Consider the following 13,576-nt stretch of genomic DNA (forward strand, 5'->3'; position numbering starts at 1 on the left):
TTGACTTGTTAGTTTTAAGTGCATTATCCCAGTTGTATATAGTTTTTTATTTCAGATGTAAATAGTATATATTAGAAGTGTTTTTTTCTATTAGTCTGTACATTACATATTTTTCTAACTGGAGTGCAACCGTGATTTCATTTTAGCAATCGAATGATCACAACTACCTAGCTTAAGATCCAGATGCAGTCTCGAGATGATCCTTAATTCCATTGATAATTATTGACATATAAATAAACTTTTTTTTAAATGAAGGGGAAACCCATAAATGTAAAAAGATATATTTATGTTAACTTCACACAAAACTAAAATAGCTAAAAATATATTTTTACTGGAAGAGGTGATAAGTGTGTGACTGATAGGAAGACACCTACACACCTTTATCACTGCTACATGGAACTTTCGCACCTTGAACCAACAACTAAGGTTGAAAGAACTCATTTACGAGCTGGAAAGATATTCTTGGGACCTTTTAAGCGAGACCAGATGGAAAAAACAAACGACAACTGATGAGGGCCACATTTTCTGCTATAGTTGCGAAGCTAACAAGCACATGTATGTCCTGGGATTATTGGTGCACAACAGCATCAAGGCATCTGTATTAGGATGTTGCCCAATTTCATCACAATACATTTCCTCGCCACTCATCATCACAGCCATCCAGGCCTATGCACCAACCTTAAAACACGGTCACGAAGAAACTGGGGACTTTTATGCCCTGGTTCAAGACATCATAGATAAAGCACCAAAGAAAGATATCATCCTGCAAGTTGTTGCGAATGCTCTTAGAGACTGGAAGAAAACCTGTGAACAAGCTCTAACCTACAAACCAATGAAAAAGGACAAGGGCTCATTGAACTACCTAGCTACAACAACTGGCAAACACTCTAGGTAATCACAAGAATTCCAGAAAATGTACATGGCACCATCCGCCTGTAATCCACCACAGTCAGGTTGAGTCAATCATGATTCCAAAACGTTTCAAAAGTGGAATCAGGACAGCAAGCGCAGGCACATATCCAGGAGCCGATTTAGGAAGATATCGCCCCCTTTTCATGATGAACTTCCGTGTTTGCCTCCAGAAGGTCAAGAAGTTGTGGAACCCATTGGTTAAGTTTGACCCACTGGTGGTCAAGAGCTTCCAGGCTATTATCGGCAGGAGTTTGCTCCTTTGCTCGCCTTGGACAAAGATGTCGAAACCCCAACCACAGAGTTCTCAGAGAGCCGTGGGTTACAAACAAAATTATCCACCAGTGCGACACGAGGCGAGAACTAAAGAAGAAGAAAAGCCCTGGAGGAGCAGCCAAGTTCAACCAGCCAACAAGAAAATTAGAAAAAGTTTGAGAGAAGCAAAAGAGAAATGGATTGAAGACCAATGCTCGGAGTTAGAAGAGTGCCTCAACAAGAATAGTTCAAGAAAGCCTTCCAGATTGTAAAATACCTCACACAAACAAAACAGAGAAAAGTCAACAGCATTCAGGATGAGACAGGGAATAAGCTAACTGAAGAAAAGATCATGAATAGATGGAGAGAATGCTTTGAAATTGGGTTTTATTCATTATTTTGACCAAATCATTGATTGAATAGTGTTTTTTAACTAGCACTGTCTTGGAGCACCACATACATTTGTTAGATAATTACATTTATAATTATCGGGAAAAACATGAAAACCTTTTCAGTAATTGAAGGGTAAATTCTGATAAACGTTAGACATTTGCTTTAAATCAGCAAATTCAAAGATGTATCCTCACTTTGGGCACCAATTATATGTAGAGATGATTTAAATTATATTTATTTGGTTCCGAATCCAATTTGGTGGTTACTAATCCGGCCAGAAGGTAGTGCTCGCGGTTTCACACTCAATTAATTCAACCTAGCGTCATATTGTGCATTTATCATGAAGGAAGCAATACTGTAAGCATATTTCGTGTTCAGCTTTAGATTATTTAGGAGAAGTTTGTATCGCAGTGGGGCTTCTGTAGCCAGTGAGAGAATATTTCTGCAACATGATGAAAATCCGCAAAGCAGCAAAAGTGAACCGTGATACATCGAGGGATTCTTGTAGCCAGCAATCAGATGGCAATGTTATTTACGCTCTGCATTTTTATGGTTTTGGAGTAATGCAGTAGGGCAGTAAAGTTACATCAGATGTTGTACATCAGAATTTGAGTGTTATTCACAAGCTCTTCTGTCATTGCTGTATGATTTTGGATCCACTGCAAATAGTTGGGGACTCTCGTGTAGATGCCGTAATGGCCCGGCCGGGCGCAGCCCTTCCCCCAGCTCACGATGCCCAGCAAAAAGGTGGTCTTCTTGTACCTGGTCACTAGGGGTCCGCCGCTATCGCCTTTGCACGAATCCTCCCGACCCGTCAGGTACCCGGCGCAAAACATGTTTTTGGTGAGCTGCATGCTGCTCTCCTGCACACACTGTTGCGTAGGGATGCGGGGCACCCGGAGGCGGCGCAAAAGGTGCGAGGTGGGGCCGTTCTCGGCCTGGCGCCCCCAGCCGCTCACCGTGTGGATTCGGATGGCCCAAAGCTCGCGCTTGGCCAAGTTGGCGGCAGGTAGGCAAGCCGGAACAGCGTACGGCGTGTAATTTATGGGCGAGGACAACCGCAGCAAAGCGATGTCATTGTCGGCCGTCGTTTTCTCGTAGCACTCGTGTGTAATGATTTGAGCCACCTGGAGCAGCTGCTCGGTTCCCTCCTCCACCAGGGTGTTGTGCTCACCTACCAATGAGACAAATAATAGCGAGCTCTTATGTGACATGTGCAGGCTTGGGGAGTAACAAGATACATGTAACGGCTTTAAATAATTAGGACACAAAAAAAATGTAACTGTTTTTCGCTACAGTTGCAGAAAATAGATGTATTCAAATTACCGGTATATTTAGTTAATTGGTTTACATTTTTATTCAAAAGGAAATTATACAGGTAGACTAGCCGGCGTTACTTGGACAATGTTGTTGGAGTTGTTCGTGAGCTGAGCCTAAAGTGTCACTTCCTCAAAAAGAGCTGGAATTCCCAACACTAATCGCTCGTCCGAAAAGGACCTGGTGTAACGAACTCGCAGGCCAAACACACGTATCCGCAGCCTGGTAACAGCTCGCAGAAGTACGGCTTCCCACTCTGCTGTGAAAGAAGCGCCGCTCGAAACAAATGGCTATGGAAAAAAAACATCCGCCTCACCAGCTCTCAACAAAGATGAGCGACTGGCTGGATACAATGGCCAATTATGACACACACGTTTCAGCAAACCACCCCAAGTTGAATGCCCGGCAATGTCGTGACACGTGTAATGATTTAAATAGTAGAGGTAGCCAAATGTGCCTGGCGCCTGTAGAGTAAATAAGCACATCACAGCAGATAGATAGATAGATAGATAGATGGATAGATGGATACTTTATTCATCCCCGCAGGGAAATTCACAACTATTACTCCATTATTCTTTTACTTCCTTTGTATTTTTGCCACAGACCCAAAGAAAACTTTCAGCTTTCAAGATCTTCCCCTCTATTTTTTTAAAGACTTTCCTTTTTGTTCCCTATTGGATTATTTGAGTATGCGTGCCTTTGTTTCATCAGGGCCACATTTTACCCTTTTATAATTCCTTTCACCATTTTGGTTGTACATTTTCGTCCAAAACCACAGACAGAATAAACTTATTTCCTGGTTTAATAACCCATGCTTTAAGGAGAATGAACTCAACATTTGCATTGCTTCTCCTTTTTAACATCTTCCCCAGCCAAAGAACTCAGGTCTTTGGGATGGGTGGAATGACCGTACCCCCTCATGGACAGTAACCGGATGTCCACAGGTCTCATCACAGAAACCACAAATCTTCTGTGGATTACAAAAAAGTCTGATAACATGAAGTTTATGATTGTGATTAAAAAATTCACGGCTACTTATTATTCATGATGAAATGATAAAATGCTCCATGGTTACAAAATGTGTAGTGTTTAAGCCATTCATACGTACAAGCTTACTCTGCTTTGACTGTAGCCCAATTGGCTTCAAAAACAATGTCATGCTAGATTGCTTACCTCTCCTGCTAATCTATAAATCTGTTTACACCTTAGCAAAACAGGAAAAGCTCGGCCTTCCCCCAATCACGCCCCCGGGGTATGATTTTCACCACACGTCAGTGGCCCTTTAAAATGGGACAGCGTCCTGCCTGACGGACTACATGGTTGTGCATCGAGCCAATCGCCGTAAAAGTGCGCTCCACTAGCACGTGGTCCCGCCCAGCAAGTCCAATAGACCTCATCGATCCCCATACTGACCCTGGCCAAGGCGTGAATTTCAGCAAAAATCAAAATGTTGGGTTGCACACCCCTATCTGAAGATAGTCAAGATGTTTGGCATCCCCAATTCAGATAAGTAAAACTTGAACTGGACATAACACATCCCAGAGTTTGTTGGAAATTTAGAAAATGCACACTTGGTGTGTTTAAAGTATTGTATTATTATATTTTAACATTTTTAATTATTATACTATTGAATATAAAGTGTTTTGTAATGCATGACAAATGTTAGTCAGATGCTGTCAAGGCTGTGAAAGGAAAAAAAAAATTTTTTATCATTGAACTTGCACAGGGTTGGGTAGGGTTACTTTAACTGGATTACTTTCAATTACTTTTGGATTACTCCAATACCAAATATGCTAATAAAAGACAAAAGAAACTAAATATGAATAAAATTACAAAATTTTGTGCAGGCTTGGGGAGTAACGCAATACATGGAACGGCAAGAATGATGTCGGCAAGCTGTTTGGATTTATTTTCATTTTGTTTCTTTCGCATTTTATGTTAGTTTTGCCGGAGATCAAAGAGATCAAAGCCAGGAGAGAAAGCTTACCACGTGTTGTGAATCATAATTTTATTCATATTCAGTTTCTCTTGTCTTTTAATAGCATATTTGGTATTGGAGTAATCCAAAAGTAATTGAAAGTAATCCAGTTAAAGTAACCCTACCCAACCCTGAACTTGCACCCCTGAATCATTATCGTAATTTAATCGGGAGACTCCAAAGCCATACAGCTAAGGCACACTTGTTATGCCATTAATTTACCAGTCTGCAGTGTGGGTCCTGAGCTAAAATGAGTTTAGCTATAGTATAGGATAAGGGCAGTGTGCAGTTTTGAATCCAATCAAAAACACACCTTGATACATTTCTCGACTTTTACCTGCAACAACTTTTAAAAACTGTGCTTTGGTATCTTCCAGGCAGTGAGATGCTGTAAGGATCCACGTTGGTTTAATGATTACGCCACCGCAGAGACCTTTGCCTTTATAAAGCAGCAACACCTACAAGAAGCATAGAGAAACTCAATGAAGTTCACCATAGCTCAAGAAGAACATCTCATCTGTGAATATAATTGCAGATCCCAAGTTTTGGTTTCAAGGTTATCTGTACTTCTGATAGTAAAATAAATACATTAAAATTGTTGTTCCATTAATGCAGTACCATAATCTATGGTTTTTCACTGGGTTTACGTTCCAAATAGAACCTGTGATAGGCAAAATCCGGCAAAGTACAAACCCCGTTTATTTTCTAATTAATATAAAATTCAAATACACTATTATACATTGAAACCAAAGAACAAGCACGATTTACAGGCCGAAGCATTGGGCAACAAATAAAATAATAAAATTTATAAAATGTTCTGTTTTGAGAAAGAACTTCTGTACTGTTAAATGTAGCGCATTCAACATTGAGCCGTTATTTGGAAAATGATCAAACGATGTCAAAACATGTGACTTGGATATTGTGTTTTAATTCAATTACATTGATTTAATTACCTGGCAGATAATAATAATAATAATAATAATTTCCTTTGTATTGTCATTCTTTGTAACAATGTACACAGAACAAAATGTCGATACACCTGACCCGTTGTAGCGAGTCGATGCAGCCGCAGCCAACAGAGGGCGCCGCCATTATACCAATTAGGTATGACTCGGCCGAGGCGCGAACCAGCGACCTCCCAGTCTCAAAGCGGGCACACTACCATCTAGGCTACTGAGCTGGTGATACTGGGTGAATGTGAGTTGGTGGGGCATTATCTTGCATGTGCAGGCCCCGTGACCACTTCCCCCCAAGGGGCCAGCAAGACCGGATCCGAGACCCGAGGAACCTCAAACCTCGCAATTCAGTTTGAAAAAGCCAGCGAGTTGACAAGAAGCAAAAAAAGAGTTCTCTGGAGCCAGCTAAACAAGCAGAACAAGACAAAATCCTGGCCCGCACGCAGGCAAAAATGTTCTGACACAGTCCCAGTTTACAAGCAACTAGAGAACATTGCTGGCAAGCGCCAAAGCCTGATGGAGACAGCAGCCAACCCGGTAGAACGCAGTCAGCGACATCAAAGAAGCCTCCTCCTACCAAAACCTTACGACGGCTTCAAAACACTCAATCCGTGGTCCTCATCCTGACCGGGTCTTCCGCTTCACTGCCCCCCTAACCCCACAGGACCCCCCTACCCCTTTCCCCCGCGGCCGCCCGTCCGTCGGCCGGAGCCATCGAGGGCCGTGTAGCGCCATGTAGAGCCATCGCGGCCCGAGCGGGAGACGCTGGGCGCCGGTGTTGTGCCCAAATCCGACAAAATCCTCCCCCCCTTCGCGTGAACATGCATTCTGCTGCGCTTCCGACAGGCCGGCCTCCGCGCCGAGCGCCCAACCCGCTCGGCTTGTCGCGGTGTCTGCGGGTTAGGGGCTCGCTTGCGACCCTAATAAGGATAAGCGGTGCAGATAATGAGATGATATGAGATTTTTTTTTTTTTTTAAGGGGCGTCGCTACTTCACGGATTTTCACTTATCGCGGGTGGTTTTGGTCCCCATTAACCGCGATAACCGAGGTCTTACTGTAATAATGTTAATCGTCAATGTGAACTGGTGGTTTCAAATTGAATTTGAATAGTAGAAAATTGAGAATTCCCGAACTCGGAAAGCCAAGAAGGGTCAGGCCTGGTTAGTGGAGTAGCTCGGAAACCGACTGGAAATACCAGGTGCTGTAAATATGTCATTCAGCACACATACTCTGCTGGTAAAAATGAATTTCCCGAAGAGGACCAAATACAACCATCCATTATCTTCACCACTTATCCTCAGTAGGGTTGCGGGGGTGCTGGAGCCCAACCCAGCTATCCTCAGCCAGTGGGCAGGGGACACCCTGAACTGGTTGCCAGCCAGTCACAAGACACACAAAGACAGACAATTCACTCGCTCATACACACCTAGAGACAATTTGGACCGGAAAATTAACCAGACATGCATGTTTTTTTAATGTGGAAGGAAACAGGAATACATGGGAAGAACATGCAAACTCCGCACAGGAAGGCTGGTAGCTGGATTTGAACCTATGACCTCAGAACTGTGCCGCGGAAGCACTAACCACTCAGCTGCTGTGCTGCCCCGGACCAAACACATTGAATTATTAATGAATTAAATATTGATTACATAAATATCCGCAAAAGTAGCAAAACCATGGAAAGTAAACTGTGTTATAGCAAGGGATTACTGTATTGAAATTTGTTTCGTTGCGGTTTAAAGGTATTTTTGCAGGAAAAAGGGAATTTTATGTAGTAACACTATTTGTATGCGCTATCAGTATCTTTTACGGCTCAGGATTTGGTGACGGTATATGTCTAAAAATGTGAACATCCCTACTCATTTGTAATCAACATACCTGCCAAGGGCATTCGCCTTTGGGGCACTCATTTCCGCCTACTATCCGAGCACGAGGGTCAAGCTGTGTGGCTCTGTTTGGATCCTGAAGGACTGGGGTCATGCCGCACGCTACCGAGTCTGATAAAGTAAAATAATAATGAACCGATTGTACAGCGATGTCACACTAGCCAAAGGACAAAAAAAACATTGACACGATGCCATTTTACCACGGAGAAAAGAACATCATTTGTTTTAAAAAATATAATCTACGCATTTACCTATTCTGCCATTTTAATTCACAAAATAATGTTTACATCACAAAATCTACTTTTTATCTTTTGGTTGCTCTTTCCCCTTCACTTTTGACTAAAAATGACGTCAATATGTCAGGAACCAATCAAAAAATGTAAATACTTATATATTTGAATACAAAAATAACAATAAATATTAATATCAATAAATAAATACAGATTTTTATGTAAATATGATATAGATACGTTTTTAAAGTATGCAATTGGCAGAAAAATGAATATGTAAGTATTTGTTGAATGCTATACTAAAAAACAATTTAAAAATTCATCGGTAAATAAGAAAAATATTATTCAGATTCAGATCTACTTTATTGTCATTCTAGTACACGTGTATACAGAACGAAATGTCGATACATCTGACCCGCACAGTTTCCTTGAATGTACAGATATAAATAAAATGTTGTATTGAGTTGGAGTATTGAGTACTAATAATATACTAAATAATTATGGCTATGTATAGTATTTTACAGTAGTGCAAAGAGTGCAAGAGGAGCAGCTAACCAGATGTGCAAAATGGGCAGTCAGGTAAACAAGTCAGGTAAACAGTAACAATAACACTGTAGTACAATAGTGCAGAGGAGAACAGATGTGCAAGGGGTGGCTAGCTATAAAGAACTGCCAGTAGTGCAAAAAAGTCAAACAAAACCAACAGATGTACAGATTAGCAGCAGTTTAGATTTACTATGTATTTGATTGACCATTTATATCTGCAATACGGGTCAATATTGCTCATTTTGAAGATTGTTTTTGTTTTTTTACGTGCAGAAAAAAATGAAAAAAGTATAGTAAAATCTTAAACATATCACTCAAAATGAGAAACAATTCTGGCAATAGAATACTTTTTTTTTGCTGTGTATGTTTTTGTCACATTACGTCTCACAGCTGGAAGTGAACTCTTATTTACAAACTTTACTAAATGTTCTGCATATGTGATTCAATCCAGAAATATTTGTGAAATATAATCGAGGAGGGATCACCAACATGTGCGGCACTTGGGCAACAGTACTGAAAGTAACTCACAAGTAATGGGCCCTTGCAGTTTTCTATGATGGTTAATTTAAACTGGCATGAGAAATCATGTGTCACGAGGGGACCAGACCACAACGGAGGCAGGAGGCAGGAAGGGAGAACTCAATTTCGTTGACGATCAAAACTTTTATTTGGCAAAATAAAAGTCGTCCAAAACTCAGGGACAAAACAGATCAATAACAGGCTTTAACTAAAAACGTGCAAACACAGGTTTCTTCCGACTCAAACAAAACAGGACAGGGCAAAATAGAACGGGAAATGCAGACAGAAAATGCAATGAGCCAGCACCCGCAAAACCCCAAAACCCCCCTTAAGAAGCAAACGCGCAAATTAAGCGATCTGCTTCAGCAGTTTCCCAGGGGGCGGGGCCAGTCGGTTGCCACGGCGACCATGCTGGACACGACAAAGCCCCCCCACCCCCTTTAAGGGACAGCTCCAGAGGTCCCAAAAATAAAAATTATTACCTCGCATCCCGGAATGGTTCGACGCTCTCGATTGGGGCAACCCCGCTCCTTCCTCCAAACACGCAGGAACGGGGAGAGGCAGGCGCCATCGGCGTCGGACGGATCGGACTCGGCGCTCGGCAGGGGGGGGTCGGACTGGCGATCGGCAGCAGAGTCGGAATGGGTCCACGCTCTCGATTGGGGCAACCCCGCTCCCTCCTCCGAACACACAGGAACGGGGAGAGGCAGGCGCCATCGGCGTCGGACGACCGGACTCGGCGCTCGGCAGTGGGAGTCCAGCGGGCAAGCAGGACAGGCGATTCAGACAGGACAGGCGATTCAGACAGGCGAATCAGACAGGACAGGCAAACAAGACAGGCGAATCAGACAGGACAGGCAGAATCAGAACCGGCAAAACAGGACAGGCAGAATCAGAACCGGCAAAACAGGACAGGCAGAATCAGAACCGGCTAAACAGGACAGGCAGAATCAGAACAGGCAGACAGGACAGGCTGAATCAGGACTGGCAGGCAGGGGAGTCGGACTGGCAGGCAGGGGAGTCGGACTGGCAGGCAGGGGAGTCTGACTGGCAGGCAGGGGAGTCGGACTGGCAGGCAGGGGAGTCGGACTGGCAGGCAGGCAGGGGAGTCGGACAGGCAGGCAGGGGAGTCGGACTGGCAGGCAGGGGAGTCGGACTGGCAGGCAGGAGAGTCGGACATGCAGGCAGGAGAGTCGAACAGGCAGGCAGGAGAGTCGAACAGGCAGGCAGGAGAGTCGAACAGGCAGGCAGGGGAGTCGAACAGGCAGGCAGGGGAGTCGAACAGGCAGGCAGGGGAGTCGAACAGGCAGGCAGGAGAGTCGGACAGGTCGGCGTCAAATCTTCCCGGGGCAATACCCAAAACCCCCCTCGCATTCCGGAATGGGTGGACGCTCTCGATTGGGGCAACCCCGCTCCCTCCTCCGAACAAGCAGGAACGGGGAGAGGCAGGCGCCATCGGCGTCGGACGTATCGGACTTGGCGCTCGGCAGGGGGGGTCGGACAGGCAGGCACGGGAGTCGGATGGGATCGTCCGCTGAGTTCATTTCTTGGCTGGCTCATTCTGTCACGCGGGGACCGGACCAGAACGGAGGCAGGAGGCGGGAAGGGAGAACTCAATTACGTTGACGATCAAAACTTTTATTTGGCAAAATAAAAGTCGTCCAAAACTCAGGGACAAAACAGATCAAAAACAGGCTTTAACCAAAAACGTGCAAACACAGGTTTCTTCCGACTCAAACAAAACAGGACAGGGCAAAATAGAGCGGGAAATGCAGACAGAAAATGCAATGAGCCAGCAGCCGCAAAACCCCCAAATAAACCTTAAGAAGCGAACGCGCAAATTAAGCGATTTGCTTCAGCTGTTTCCCAGGGGGCGGGGCCAGCCGGTTGCCACGGCGACCATGCTGGACAAGACATCATGTCTTTAAATACATGATCTATTCTTCCAAAATTCTTATGAAAATTGGCTGATAATTTATCTATGTAGATCACACAGTGCCCTTATTTATAGAAGGAAGATGTTTTACTGGTTGACTGAGCCTATTTCAACCCCACTTCTGATCATTGCAACCTGGTAATAACATAGTAATAAGTTAATAATACAGTAATAACATAAGTTGTTTTTTAGAACTGCATATCAAAAAAATATTTCTAGGCCTCAAAAAGGTTGGTGGCCCCTGTCGTCATGGACTAATGCTCGCAATGATGTCTTTGCTCACTTCGGGCGACACAGCTCTGTCCATCAGCGTCCAGGTAGTAACCGTCAGCACAGGAGCAGTTAAGTGTTCCTCCCATCTCGTCTTCATCACAGAAATGCTCACATCCTCCATTTTGTAATAGGCAAGTTCTTTTCCTGGCTTGGTCGTCTACACAACGCAACGGGCGTATCAGAGGCACTTGTGGTTGATCGCGTGCTCGGGTCTTACCTTGCTCGCAGTTCAGGCCACTAAAAGTTGGCGGGCACAAGCAGTTGTAAGAAGATGACAGGACCAAGCAGCTTCCCCCGTTCAAGCAGGGACTCGACTCACAGCTGTCCTCAACTGTGGTTCGGGATGTCACTCAGTGAACAAACAAGTTCTAAGATGCCTAAAAGTGTCATTTTTGCCTACTGTTGTATGTCTTCCAGAACTCGTCCTGAAAGAACCCAAAACAATTTAGGACTGTATCAACATATGAGTTGAAGTCGAACTGGCACCAAAAAAAAGGCCATGCAAACCGTGGCTTCTTGATGCTCAAACACCTCACGAGCTTCCTCATAGTTGCATTTCTCTTCCAGGCACTCCCTCTTCAGATCACCCCTCTGCAGCTCCTCCAGCCAGCCCGAGTTGAACCGTTTGGTTCGCACCAGAACTTCCTGTGCTTCATCCCGATTCAAGAAGACTGAAGAGCAAGCGCAGTACAGGTTTGAAGAATAGGATAGGGCACACCATTATTTTTGAGGTGACACTAAGACACCCCCAAACCTTTTCTGCAACTCTGACCTGATGTCGATGAACATAGGACAAAAAATAAGCTCACAGAGACGCTCCAGCGAGCTGTTGACGCCATGGGAATGCTGGCTGCTTTTGGGAGGTTGAAGTCCATTAACCCCCAACGCGAGTCAATTTCTAGTGGCATTGGTAAGGAGACTCCACCTCCCTAGTGCGTGCCCTCTGCTGGTAAGCATTTAACAATTACGTGGAAACGAACAATGCCAGAGTGGCTAATCGGGAGAATCAGAAGATTTCCCGAAGGGCCGGCTAATGTCAAGGTTGATGTTGGGCTGGCTAAATGAGAAAGATAATTCAACATGTATCTGTCATTTGTACTATCGAACCTTACTTGTGCATACGTTCTCTTTTCAGCTATTGGGCCATATTAAGCGCAACAGGTTTTACCATCTGGGGGAATTCCCCCATCCAAAACTTTAAGTTGGTTTGGCCCACTATTCTTTTTTTTAGTAGCGCTAAAGTAAACGCAGAACAACACGTATGATGTATGAGTTGGATACGATGGAGAGTAGAAAGGAGCTAGGTGGCATGTAGCCAAAATAGCCAGGAAAAGAAAAAGAGACGCGTTAAAAGAAGGACAGTTATAGTTTATCTCCCTCATTTTGCTATTTTTGCCTCTCATCTTTGTGTAGCCGGTTGTCTTTTGGGCTACGTGTTTGCAGAATTAAGCAGTTGGGTAGCTATGGGCTATGGAGCAATTCAAGTCAAGTCAAATTTATTTATATAGCAATTAATCACAAAAATGTCTCAGAGGACTGCACAAGATTACAATGACACAATTACCTGGTCTTAAACCAACATGCGGGCAAGGAACAACTCAAAACCTCAGCGTGCGGAAAAAGAGAAACCTTGAGAAGGGACTTCACAAGTGGTATCCCCCTTTCTGGATGACCAGGGTGAATTACATTTAGCATTAATTGCCATGCAGCTTGGTGAAAATAGCTCCACGGTTGGAGCAATCATTATAAAATGGAAGAGGCTAAACATGACGGTCAATCGGAGTGGAGCCCCATACAAGATCGCCTCGTGAGGTCTCAATGATTCTAGGAAAGGTGAGGAATCAGCCCGGAACTACACGACAGGAGTTTGTCAATGACCTTAAAGGAGCTGGGACCACCGTTTCCAAGGTTACCGTAGGTAATACACAAAGACGTCATGATTTGAAATCATGCATGACACGAAAGGTTTCCCTGCTTAAACCGGCATGTCAAGGCCTGTCTTAAATTTGCATATGACCATTTGGATGATACAGAGGAGCCATGGGAGAATTTTTTTTGGGTCGGATGAGACCAAAATATAACTTTTTGGTCGTAATTCTACTAAGCATGTTTGGAGGAAGAAGAATGAAGATGTCAATCCGAAGAACACCATCCTTACTCTGAAGCATGGAGGGGGGTAGCATCATGCTTTGGGGGTGTTTTTCTGCACATGGGACAGGACGACTGCACTGCATTAAAGAGAGGATGACTGGGGCCGTGTATTGTGAGATTTTGGGGAACAACCTCACTTGCTCAGTCAGAGCATTGAAAATGGGTCATGGCATCGGTCTTCCAACGCGACAACAACCCGGAGCACACAGCCAGGAAAACCAAAGAG

General features: G+C 44.2%; 1 protein-coding gene across 3 annotated transcripts; it reads right to left on the bottom strand.

The window, feature by feature from the left end:
- Positions 1 to 1,534: 1,534 nt before the first annotated feature.
- On the bottom strand, positions 1,535 to 13,101 carry LOC148369650 (coagulation factor VII-like). Of its 3 annotated transcripts, XM_088331759.1 has the most exons (9): positions 12,764 to 13,096; positions 11,972 to 12,145; positions 11,707 to 11,870; positions 11,600 to 11,624; positions 11,417 to 11,530; positions 11,210 to 11,356; positions 7,688 to 7,806; positions 5,190 to 5,310; positions 1,535 to 2,731 (listed from the first exon to the last, which is right to left on the bottom strand). In XM_088331759.1, exons 2-9 carry the CDS (start codon positions 12,105 to 12,107, stop codon positions 2,145 to 2,147), a joined length of 1,413 nt encoding a protein of 470 aa, XP_088187885.1. In that variant the 5' UTR covers positions 12,108 to 12,145; positions 12,764 to 13,096; the 3' UTR covers positions 1,535 to 2,144. The 3 variants fall into 3 exon arrangements, with proteins under 3 accessions (XP_088187885.1, XP_088187884.1, XP_088187886.1); XM_088331758.1 differs by having other exon boundaries at positions 11,972 to 13,096; XM_088331760.1 differs by lacking the exon at positions 11,210 to 11,356 and having other exon boundaries at positions 11,972 to 13,101.
- Positions 13,102 to 13,576: the final 475 nt, after the last annotated feature.

Source organism: Urocampus carinirostris, chromosome 3 (assembly GCF_059441175.1).
Source record: "Urocampus carinirostris isolate Australia breed hairy pipefish chromosome 3, RoL_Ucar_1.0, whole genome shotgun sequence".
NCBI classification, from domain to species: domain Eukaryota; kingdom Metazoa; phylum Chordata; class Actinopteri; order Syngnathiformes; family Syngnathidae; genus Urocampus; species Urocampus carinirostris.

Excerpts from the sequence above, each read along its gene's own strand:
- LOC148369650 (XM_088331759.1), bottom strand. The coding sequence starts at position 12,107 with ATGCCACTAGAAATTGACTCGCGTTGGGGGTTAATGGACTTCAACCTC. Across the intron at positions 7,807-11,209 it reads ACAGAGCTGTGTCGCCCGAA|ACTCGGTAGCGTGCGGCATG; the intron begins GTGAGCAAAGAC and ends TTACTTTATCAG. Across the intron at positions 5,311-7,687 it reads AAGGCGAATGCCCTTGGCAG|GTGTTGCTGCTTTATAAAGG; the intron begins GTATGTTGATTA and ends TGCTTCTTGTAG.